Source organism: Gekko japonicus, unplaced genomic scaffold, assembly GCF_001447785.1.
Source record: "Gekko japonicus isolate JY-2015 unplaced genomic scaffold, Gekko_japonicus_V1.1 scaffold56, whole genome shotgun sequence".
Lineage (NCBI taxonomy): Eukaryota > Metazoa > Chordata > Lepidosauria > Squamata > Gekkonidae > Gekko > Gekko japonicus.
This window is the reverse complement of record NW_015169779.1, coordinates 2,148,960-2,161,014: the sequence shown is the minus strand read 5'-3', so window position 1 is coordinate 2,161,014 and position 12,055 is coordinate 2,148,960. Positions and strand designations below refer to the sequence as shown.

At 44.1% G+C, this 12,055-nt stretch overlaps 1 protein-coding gene across 4 annotated transcripts in view; it reads right to left on the bottom strand.

Moving 5' to 3' along the window:
• Window positions 1-465: 465 nt before the first annotated feature.
• Window positions 466-12,055, bottom strand: part of ZCCHC4 (zinc finger, CCHC domain containing 4) — a 35,550-nt gene continuing 23,960 nt past the window's right edge. The window contains exons 9-13 of one of the 4 annotated variants that reach the window (XM_015416753.1): window positions 11,045-11,166; window positions 8,747-8,822; window positions 6,785-6,836; window positions 3,995-4,139; window positions 466-789 (exon numbers count right to left, since the gene is read on the bottom strand). In XM_015416753.1, coding sequence (XP_015272239.1) covers window positions 675-789; window positions 3,995-4,139; window positions 6,785-6,836; window positions 8,747-8,822; window positions 11,045-11,166 — 510 coding nt within the window. In that variant the 3' untranslated portion in view covers window positions 466-674. Of the gene's footprint in view, window positions 790-3,994; window positions 4,140-6,784; window positions 6,941-8,746; window positions 8,823-11,044; window positions 11,167-12,055 lie in introns of those variants that run through there. The other 3 variants (XR_001482667.1, XM_015416754.1, XM_015416756.1) reach the window with 3 other exon arrangements.

The window sequence follows — 12,055 nt, the reverse complement described above, 5'->3', positions numbered from 1 at the left end:
TATACAGCTTCCAGCCGTATTAACAAAGACAGATCTGGACAGCTGCCAATTACAGGATTGTCTACAAACGTGTGAATGGATAACCTCTGCACCAACTCAGATTTATAGGCGAGCAAACTCCAGAATAATTTAATTCCAAGATGGATGAAAATCATCTAAGAGGCACGCTTACAGGAGGTATTCCTTTCTCTTAATGGGTCTTCCCCACCCATTTCCTGCCTGCCTTCCTTCCTTGCCCTGCATTTGATGGTACCTGTGCAGTTCATGCTATAAAATCAGATTTCGACTGGGGTCGTATATATTTACCATTCTTGCACGTCTTTGCACTCAACCTATTGCCTTGCTGGCTGTTTCACAAGGCATTTCAGCATGCTGCGGGGGACACCCTTTTTAAAAAAAAACAAAACCCAAAATCAAAATTCTGCAAAGCGATAAAAAGTTTTATTCCGTTAAATTGTTTTGCATTCTTAACAGCAGATGTGTCCTATGCTGAATAGCAGACAGTATTGACCAGTGTTTTACCCATGTTCCCATGAAAGACGTCGGCCAGTCTGTTTTGCTGATCCTAAATCTGGTGACATTTCTATTCAATGCTGCAGAACGCAGGCTCAACTCAGCTGGATTCTGAATGTATATGTGAAGAAGACCAGAGGCCTCAGGTAAATACGATGCTTTTAATTCAGAAGCTTTTTTGATTTCTTCTTTCTTTGTTTTGCAGTCTTAGCTTTCTTTCCTTTTCTCATGTTTGCTTTGAGTTTGTTCTTCTTTGGATTCAACTTCTGGCCCCCGCTGAAAAACAAGGCAAGCAACCTTAATGATTGCGCTTGCTAGTGCACAACATCAAAACAAATATCCAAACGTATTCAATGGTAAAACGGCTCCAGAAGGAGGAGAAGAACACTTCCCAGAAGCTCAAAGGGTGATCCATTAAAGCACGTTCAAGGGTAGCATCACAGCACCATCAATATCTGCTTCTGAGCGGCAAGCCTGAGGGTGGGTGGGGATGTTCACCCTTACTTTCATTCCTGGCTGCAATGACCAGACAGAGGCAGCGGTAGCAGTCTTTAAACCCAACCAACACAGGCTACAGCCAGCCTCTTCCGGCCCAAACAGAACAGCCTGCTTGGCTTCCTCTCGTTGGCCTTCTCGGCTGCCTCACAACATGCCTTTTTGATCTGCTAGTTCCCAGGGGTCATTTCGTAGAAAAAGAGCTAGGGGGACTCATTAGCATACCTCATTAGCATATGCCACACCCCCTGACATCACCGGAAGTGTGTCCTCCCCACAGCCGGCGGCGACCTCCAGCGGGCACCAGCAGGGAGCTCCAGGCCCCGCCCTCCCGCACCTCACCCGGGGGGATGGCGTCCCCCCGCGTCCCCCCCCAAAATGACCCCTGCTAGTTCCACCCCTGGGTCGAGACTGCCCTCTCCTGTGATAATCGCCTCCACAGATCCTCCCAGAGGGCAGGACTCCTCTCCCCCCTCCCCCGTGTCTCCTTGCCCAGCCTTCGTCTGCCTGGTTGCCAGGCGGTTTGGGCGCTTTCCCTTGCTCCAGAGCCGGGGTTAACCTTGTATTTATTTATTTTATTTATTTATTTATTACATTTATACCCCGCCCTCCCAGCCATGGCCGGCTCAGGGCGGCTTACAACAGCATGAAAACAAGAATAAATAGTATAATAACCATAAAACTATAGAACAATCACAACATTAAAAGGTGCTAATGATAATAATCCAATTACCATTAAACAGAGAACAATTTAACATGACGTTTGAGATGGCGCTCAGACTTCCGTGCCATCCTAGTGGTCAGTGTTCCCTCTAAGCTGAATTAGTATGAGCTAGCTCCCAGTTTCTTAGCCTCCGGCTCACATATTTTTGTCTTGGCTCAGGAAGGAGGGCTCCAGAGCAGACTACTTTATGCAGCAGCCAAATCGCTCGCTCACAACTTGAATGCCAGTAGCTCACAAAGAGGAATTGTTGCTCACAAGACTCCACAGCTGAGAGGGAGCATTGCTAGTGGTCGACCGCGATCTAATATTGTGTGGCTGGCTCAGGCTGCTTCAAGAACTTCAGGGGACAGGGCGTTCTCCCCCGGGGCGGCTCCTAATTGAACGCCTGGCGGAACAGCTCCATCTTGCAGGCCCTGCAGAACTGCATAAGGTCCCGCAGGGCCCTGATCTCCTCGAGAGCCACCGAGAAAGCCCTGGCCCTGGTTATAGCTAGCCTGGCATCCTTTGGTCAGGGAAGGATCAGTCGGTGTTGAGACCCTGATCGCAGTGCTCTCTGGGGAACATGTGGGGAAAGGCGGTCCCTCAGGTAGGTAGGTCCCTGACCATAAAGGGCTTTAAAGGTAAGAACCAGCACCTTAAAGCGAATTCGGTATGCTCTCGGTAGCCAGTGCGATGTCCTCAGCACAGGTTGAATGTCCTCCCATATTGGGAGGCCCATCAACAGCCTGGCTGCAGCATTTTGCACCAGCTGTAGCTTCTGAATTTGCGATAAGGGCAGCCCCATGTAGAGAGAGTTACAGTAGTTGTTTGCTAACACAGACCCCCATCCCACTGGTGAGATTCCCACAAGCTTGTCGTTAGGGACACTGGCTGCCATGTGCTTCTGAATTCTTGGAAATGAGTGGAAGTCCCACAAGCCTTATGAAGACTAACAGCTTCATATATATCGATTTGAAAGAGGCCTGTCATGTAGTACTATCTTTGATGTCTTCATGCTATGAGGGACTTATCTTTGGCTGTTAAAGTGAATGGTTCTTCTTCTGTCTTTACATCATAAAGAAGATGGCTCGGTCCCTTGAAGACTGTATCTCAGCAGGGTTTATGTCCTGCTTGTAATTGCAATTGTATGTCTCTTAATGTAATTATGTACTTTGTGCTTTATTTGCACTTTGCATGACAATTTATAATACTATAAATAATTTTTGGGGGGGAAACAGATTTTTTAAAACATTTTTCAAGGTTGCTTTTGTATGGTTGGTCATTTTTATTACTGGCAACCTTCTCCTTGCTTGTTTGCATGTTAGATTCTGACAGCGAATACACAAACAAGAACCTTAAAGACTAACAGCTTTACAATGCAATCCTGTGCAGTGTTACTCCGACCTAAATCCACTGAAATCAACAGGTTTAGGCTTGAGTAACTCTGCAAAGGATTGCACTGTCATTGTGACTGACAGCCCCACTTCCTCACGTTCATTTGATGACACGGCCTCCAGGTCCACGAAACCTAATGCCACAAATAAATTTGTTAGTCTTTAAGATGCAGCAAGATACCTTTTGATTAGTTGCACATCATAGTTCTTCTTCATGTGAAAGCAGAAATGGCAGGGCAATAAGAATACGAATCCTTGCTGGACACGGAATTGGCCACTACTGATTATGTGTTAATCTGTTAGTCATAACTGCTGAGTTTTTCCCTTTTAGCTTCCACAAAAATAAAATACTCCTTGTCTGAGACCCCGAGCTTTTCTGTGTTCTTAGTTTCCCTGCTTGCGAGTTCCTGTTTCTTTGGGGTTCTCCCCACACACACACACACACACAGCATTCCATGTGTGTTGTTCTCCCTTGAGTGGTTGACGTGATACACAGGTATATGTTCAGCATATCTCCCTGCAGATTTAAACTGCAGGTTTTTATGCCGGACATAAACCTCTCTGATATTGAATCAACCACTCAAGGGAGTAAGACATGTGCAGAACAGAAACTTCACACGCACACCCAGAAGAAACAGGAACTTACAAGTGAGGAAAATGAGAATGTGGAAAAGCCCATTGTTCTACACAAGTGATAATGTGCAGTTTTTACTTTAGGAATGGGACAACACCATCACATCCACTCCCAGTGTGGAAACCCCATTAAGAACTCTGGGATGATAAAAAAGTATTTACAAACATATTTAAACAAATACACAGTGTCTCTGTTTTGCATGAAGAAGCATCCAGTCTGCTTAAAAGAACAACCGTGCCCACATGAATGACTTACCAGCAAACTCTCATAGCTGCACACAGATTAGGGCAGGCGGTGCGCTTGTGGTCAGCTGCTCCACAAACAAAGCATCCGGCATCAGCGTTCTTACAAGAATGACTTGGAAGCGCACAGCGATCACAAACGCGACAGTGAACCCAAGCTACAAAATAAAAGATTGGAGGCCTGAAAACAGCAATAATGAAAAGAAATACCTCAAAGAGAATTCCGAACATGAGGGGAGCTACTCAAAAAGACATTTTAAAGCGCTCTCTGTCATTTATTCAAGGGCATCTCTCTCTTTCTCTAGCACTGCTCATACAGCTATCACCTTAAGCAGAAATTAGAACCAAAAATATTTTAAAAGACGTTACTCAGTATTATCTCTCTTATATTTGATTATTGTGCTTATGACTTTTGTCACTGAGAGGGTGACACCATCATTGGTATCCGATAGTAGCCATGACACCTGGGCTCGCACATTTAGCAGTTCCATATCTTTAACTAAAGGGGTGACTAAATTAGCCCTCAACTCGTTGAATATAGGGCACTCCATAATCATGTTCGATGGCTTCGATTGTATCATATGAACACCTGCATGTTCTGTTAGAGTATGATACTCTATTATATCTGCCCTCAAAAACCGCTGAGGGAAGAATGTTAATTCTTGCCAATTGATAAAAATATTTCAGCAGTTGTATTGGGAGGGCAATTTCCAAATAGAGTATCGAACATATCCTGCGCACCCTAATAGACATATTTATTTATTTATACTTTTATACGTACTTGTAACATCCAACTTCCTTACCCATTTTTTAATTTGCCTTTAATTTGTCAAGGGTGTATCCATAGCACATAGGCTTTTAGAAAAAATACTACAACAATAATTTAAACATATGAGAAAACAGGTAGCGTTTTAGGAAAAATACTGAATACATAATTTAAAATATTGAATTGAAATTAAAATAAGCCACAAGATCACTGTGTATTTAACTAGGTACTGAATTAATGACAGTAGCTCAAATTTTTAGTGCCACTTAGATATGTTTGGCGACGGCCACAGAGATGTAACTGTCATTTCCGGACAGAAGATTAAGTAAGTGATAAGTCCTCCGAACAGTTGGGAAAAGTTACAAGAAGGTTACCAGAGAAGCTCCTAAACTGCCATAGGATCTGCATGGAAAGAAAAGTGTTGCAGGGTTTCAGGCACCTCAAGACCGCACTAACAAATCCTATGACTGCATAAGAATATCAGAAGAGCCCTGCTGGATCAGACCAATAGTCCATCTAGTCCAGCATCCTGTCTCACACAGTGGCCAACTAGTTCTTCTGGATGGCAAACAACAGGGTATAGAGGCCGAGGCCTTCCCCTGAGGTTGTCTCCTGGCTCTGGGATCCAGAGGATGACTGCCTCTGAATGTGGAGGCTCCCCTCAGCCACCATGGCTAGTAGGCACTGATAAGACCTCTCCTTCATGAAACTATCTGATCCCCCTTTAAAGCTATTTATGCCTGTGGTCAACACTACGTTCTCTGGCAGCAAATCCCACATTTTAACCACTCTCTGTGTAAAACAGTATTTCCTTTTGTCCATCCTGAGCCTACTACCCATCAGCTTCACTAGATGCCCTCCAGTTCTAGTATTTTAGGGAAAGGGAGAGAAATTTCACCCCATGATAATGTTATAAACCTCTATCATGTCCCCCCCCTCTAGTTGTCTCTTTTCTAAATTGAAAAGTCCCAGACACTCCAACCCCCTAATCATCTTGGTCACCCTCTACTTTTTCCAGCTCTGCAATGTCCTATTTGAGATACGGTGACCCCACGCCGTGTTGGAAAATCTCTCCAAAAGATCAGCACTAGGTAACGCATCGAAACAGGCCAGGGAGACATTTTAAAGCTCTCTTTTGCTAACTTCTGATATTAAAAACATGCCGAGTGGAAACAATCCTTCAGGGTTTTTTGACAGTGTATTTGTCTCTTATCAAATCAAAGTTTATTTTAAAAATTGTGAGACACCTTTCCACCCAATTTAGAGCCCCCAAGACAGTGAACAATCAAAACATTAAGACAATCTGAAAACACACACACACAGTTAAACAAAACGCATGAATGAACACGAAGGGAGGGACAGTGAGAGCAGAGAGGAAATCCCAAATAAAAGAGAACAGTCTTCAAGGGCAAGTGCCCAAGATAAGTGGGTCATGTTTCTTTGAGCGTTCAGGAAGACTTGAGCATATCAAGGTTCAAGCAACTTTGGCAAAGGGTTATGGCCAAGGGTTATGCCACAGCCATGAATCATGGCCCATGATTGGTTGGAAAGAAAGGGGGGGACAGTCCCACCTCCTCCTACTATCTTGGACCCCGGTGTCCTGGGGGTTTGCCAGGATTCTACTGCCTATATTGGAGTGAGGGAAGACCATGCCAGCTCGCAGGGAAAAAATTAACGGACTGTCCCACTTGTCATTTTAAAGTGTAAAAAAAACAAATCAGCCAAAAAAAAATCAAATCAGTCATGTTCTTTAACAACCAGCCTTGCCGAACTCCACGTGGTGGCCGGCGATCTCATGGGACTACAACTGATCTCCAGGTGACGGAGATCCCTTTAGGAAAAAATAGCCACTCTGGCTTTATACCCCACTGAAGCCCCCCCAAACCCCGCCTTCCTCAGGCTCCACCCCCAAAACGCCGGGTATTTCCCAAGGTGGAGCAGGCAACCCTATTCGCGACACAGAAGAACTGTCTTGGCTATTAAATCACACTGAATAAAAATGTGATTATTTTTTTTTTGTAAAGAGAAAATACTTACAAGGTTTTACACACGTTTTGCAAAGAGAACAATGCCTCCATCGCCTCCCGTCCTATTCAAAAGAAGAAGTCAGGCACAGATTTTTAAAGAACAGGATCATTGGAAGCGTCCCTTGTGGTTAAGTTTGCCAGCGTCCGGGTAGCAGCTGGAGATCTCCTGGAAATCACAACTGATCTTCAGACCAGTGTTCCCTCTAAGCTGAGTTAGTGTGAGCTAGCTCACAGTTTTTTATCCTCCAGCTCACAGATTTTTGTCTTAGCTCAGGAAGGATGGCTCCAGAGCAAACTGATTTATGCCAAATCACTCGCTCACAAATTTAATGCCAGTGGCTCACGAAGTAGAATTTTTGCTCACAAGACTCCACAGCTTAGAAGGAACATTGCTTCAGACGACAGGAAATAGCAGCTTTGGAGGCCAGTGTTCCCTCTAAGCTGTGTTATAGTGTGAGTTAGCTCACAGTTTTTTAGCCTCTGGCTCACACATTTTGGTCTTAGCTCATGGATATTTATCTATGATTTATTTATTAATTCAATCTATACCCTGCCCTCCCCGCCGAGGCAGGCTCAAAGTGGCTAATTTATGGGTCCAGAGCAAACTAATTTATGCAGTAGCCAAATCTCACAACTTCAATGCCAGTAGCTCACAAAGTAGAATTTTTGCTCACAAGACTCCACGGCTTAGAGGGAGCACTGGTGGAGCAACATACCCTGCTAAGGTCACATCCCTCCCCAAACCCCCCAGTCTCCACCCCCCTCCCCAATCTCCAGGTATTTCCCAACCCAAAGCTGGCAACCTTACTGGTGATCCAGTTTTCACTATATTCACCCGCAGATAACGGCCTCGGATCAGAGTAAGGGCCCTGAAGGTCACCACTGGTCCTCTGAATGGGGTTCAGAAACAATGGCAAGTTTACCACCAGTCTTGTTCATATTTGCTCAGAAACGAGTTCCAGAACACGCACAGGATTACAGCCCACGCTTGCCACAGAGGAGCTGCCTTTCCCCCACTCCCAGTCTTGAAGCCATTCACATACAGTAAAGGATTCTTTGAGCTCAACCTTGTAGTATAAAGGTAAAGGTTCCCTTGCTCGAAAGCCAGTCGAGTCCGACTCTAGGGTTGCGGTGCTCATCTCCGTTTCAAAGCTGAAGAGCCAGCGCTGTCCGAAGACGTTTCCGTGGTCATGTGGCCGGCATGACTAAACACCAAGGCGCACGGAACGCTGTTACCTTCCCACAGAAGTGGTACCTATTTATCTACTTGAAATTTCTTGCTTTCGAACTGCTAGGTTGTAGTATAGATGGGACTATAAAGATTTCCCCCCTTTTTTGATTATTCATATTTCTCTGGTTTTTATAGATTTATTCTTAATAAGATTTTACTGGGATGTAATGAAGGCCTGTTATACACCCTTTCTAGGTGAGGGGGTTTCTCCAGCTGATGTTAACAGACAAGACAATAGCATTTTTGGGGGGTAAAGAAGAAGGTATAAGGTTTATGGTTCTAATAGTTTAGGTTATAACTTCATAGTGTCTGGGTCAAAAAGGATTTTTAACTCCTATCAGAGAAAAAGACCTTTGTTTGGGTGAGAACAAGCCTTGGCCAATATGACTCAGGTCAGGTCAAGTAAATACGTGACACTGTTGTATAGACACACCTTTCTTTACATTTGACCAGTAAGGAGATTTTCATTTAAATGTTGTTTAATTTCGTGTAACCAATTAAGCTTTCTGAATTTCTGAATATTATTTTTATGATGATGGTATGATGATGTCATATTAAGTATTTAACTTCATGTATTTCCTGGTAGGGCTCAGAAAGCAGTCAGTTTTGATGGGCCATTTGGCCTGTTTTCTGTGTTTGATTGCAATTAAATACAAGATCTTCCTCCTCATTGTGACGTCAATCTCCTATTTTTGACTGGATATTAATTTGTAGAACAACCTCTTTCCAAGATCCACTCACTTTGGATGTGCATGAATTGCACGCTTCACAGTGCTGGTTCTCTGAGCTCACATATCGCTGACAAATGCAGCAAAACCTGGCAGAGAGGGAGAAAGCAGTTGAGAGAATCAGTTAGATCCGAGAGATATTTCCCTACACTGGGGGTCCCCAAGCTTCTTGAGCCTTTGGAATTCTGACACGGGTCGGTGGGCGCAGCAACAAGATGGCTGCCACAAAATGGCTGCTGCGGGAGGTGGAGCCGGCCGCAAAATGGCAGCCACGGATTAACTTCAGCCACACAGTGCAGATCCTTCTGCTACGGTGGCAGCTGCTACCAAAGCAATATTTTTAAAAATCTGCACATCCAATCAAATCTCCAATAACCATTCAGAAGCCTTGCTGGGCAAAAGCCCTACCTGGCCCCACCCACTTCCTGAAAACACTTGGTAGGTGCCATGGTGCCCACGGGCAGCCTGTTGGGGACCCCTGCCCTGCACTAGGCACTGTTAAAACCGAGTTAACCCCCATATCAGCATTTTATAAACTACCATTGGAAAAAAACCACCTTTCGCTATAAACAGATGAAGGAGCCTGAATAGCCCTGACTACCCTGATCTTGTCAGAGACTGGAAGCTAAGCAGGGTTTGCCATGATGAGTATTTCAATGGGGGGAACACTAAGGAAGACGGGGGTTGCTACGCAGAGGAAGGCGATGGCAAAGCCACCTCTGCTCACCTCTTGCCTTGGAAACCTCATGGGCCTGGAGTTGCTAGGGCCCCTTTCACACTATCGTTCTAAACCGGATGTTATCCGTTGTTGGCCCGGTTCCGAGTAAAGTGATACAGGGATGGGGTTTCGTACAGTGAATTTCATTCTGTTAACGAGCCATCTCCGAAGCAATCTGGCCATTTCAAACAGCACCGTGCTCCCCCGCCCCCGCCCTTTTTCGCCGCGTGATCTTCCTCGAACCTTTTTTTGAATGTGCTAGCCAAAGCACCGTCGCACTAGACCAATATAGCATCTTTCAATGTATCTCAATGGTGCCACTGGAGTGCTGACGTGCTATACTGGTCTAGCCCTACAGCGCTCAACTTAGAACATTTAAAAAAAAACTAACGAAGATTGTGTAGCGAAAAGAGCAGGGGGAAAGTGCAGCGCTACTGGAAGCGCTGCAGACATTTTAAACAGCACATGACAGCAATTCAGAAGTGCAAAGAAGGCGGGAAATTGGAAGAAAGCAGTGTACCTCAAGAATGGCGCAACCCTGCTTTGCTAACTGGACGCAAGCGGCTGTCAGGTTCAACAGCTCGCAAGTCCACACACACTCTTCAGGGAAACTTTATTAGAATACAAGTCCGTTGCCAAGTGGTACAGGTACATTGTTAGGAATTACGGTTAGGGCTGAGGCATCAATACATATACTCTGATGCTGCAGTTGGCTAAGCAAATGAAATCCAAGCGTGTGTGCGGGAAATCTCCCGGCGGGATATTACATCATGAACGGGAGACTCTCCTTGCCCCATGAGAGCAGAAAGATTCACACCGGCAGTGGAATGCAAGCCCTCCCTCCTCCTCAAGGTTACACAGATTGCACAGTCTGGCAGAGCCAGTTCGCATGGTCTCATGCGCGCATGCGCTACAGTCAGGGATGAACATAGCATGGCAGCTAGCTGACAGCGACTTTGTGTGAAAAGGTAAATAAAATCCGTTAGCGGCCGGTTGTGTCTGGAATGACACAAAAAGGCTGTTAGCAACCGGCTACCAAAACGGTTTTCCTCACTACGGCGGCCAGAATCTTATATGCGAAATATTGGAAATTACCAGAGATACCAACTAAGCGAGAACTTATAAACAAAGTACTAGAGGCTGCAGAACTGGACAAACTGACTCTATTGCTAAAAGGTGCAACGAACTCTACATTTCAGAATACTTGGGTACGGTTCTATAATTGGGATGATAACTATATGTAGGCAAGTTAAGAATGGACAGAAATGAAATATATTCTTAGATCGATAAAGATAGAGATAGATGGTTACTTACACAGGTTACAAGAATATTAGATTAAGGCAGTAATATAAATATCTGTAAAAAAATGTAAACAAGCCCAGTATATGTATGTGTGTAAATCTTAATATGTTAGTGTGTGTATTTTATGTGTGTATGTATTATATATTTGAAAAAACTTAACAAAATTCTGCATCTTTGAGGCAGTTAAAAAAAAACAACGGATGACAAAGGCTGTCTGAAAGGGGCCTTAGAATCAGTTGCAACGTAATGGCACACAATTATGATGATAGACAGTTGGAACAAAAATTGTACCTATACCCTTCTTCCACAGGAAGCACTATTAGACGAGGTGAAACATTAGTAAAAATACGAACAGGGGACTGTTTTCGGCCTGACTTTCCATGTTTGTAGAGGGCATGGTTATCATAGTCCACCTAGAAAAGGAAGGCACAGCACCGGGGTGAAAATATTATCATTAATTATTATCATTCTTAATTTATAGTCCAGCTTTCTCACTGGGACTCAAAGCGGTTTACAAGCATGAGGAAATCTATTCAGTCTATTAAAAAATATAACAATATTCGACTCTAACAGCAAAGATCCCTAGTAAAACAACATATTCAGTGGGGCTGGGACTGAAGAATTGGGAAGAAATGCAAGCAAAAATATCTTGCTTAGCACAATGACTGATGTAAGGAAACTTTATCCCTAACAGAAGTCACCTCCTGAGCTGATCCACTGCGCCTCAGATCTGTTCTTCTACAAGAATGCCCTCCTAATTCTGCTTTGCACCATTTTAGAGAAGAAGAAGAGAAGAGATTGAATTTATACCCCACCCTTCACTACCCAAGGGAGTCTCAGAGCGGCTTACAAACTCCTTTCCCTCCCCCTCCGCACAACAGACACCCTGTGAGGTAGGTGGGGCTGAGAGAGTTCTTCCAAGAACTCCGGAAGGCTCTTCTTGAAACTACAGCTATTATGATTTTTGAATCATCAGTGAGATCCATGAAATTTTGATATGTCATCAGATGAAACGAATTCTTGAGAGACACTACATGTTATTCATCTTTGTTCAGAAGAAGATTGTTTTCGAAACGGCAGGACATTCCAGAGACCACCTACACTTATTATTGGAAATTGTTCACTTTTTCTACATTGTATAATTATGATGATTTTTCAATGAAATATTGTTTAGCGTTATATTGTCACAGTTTTTTCCTGTTTTTTCAGTGATATAGAGACTGTCCATCAATTTAGATCATAACAATCTTTACTGGAAGACCACATAACATGTGCCACCTGCATGCACTATTTTTAGACATT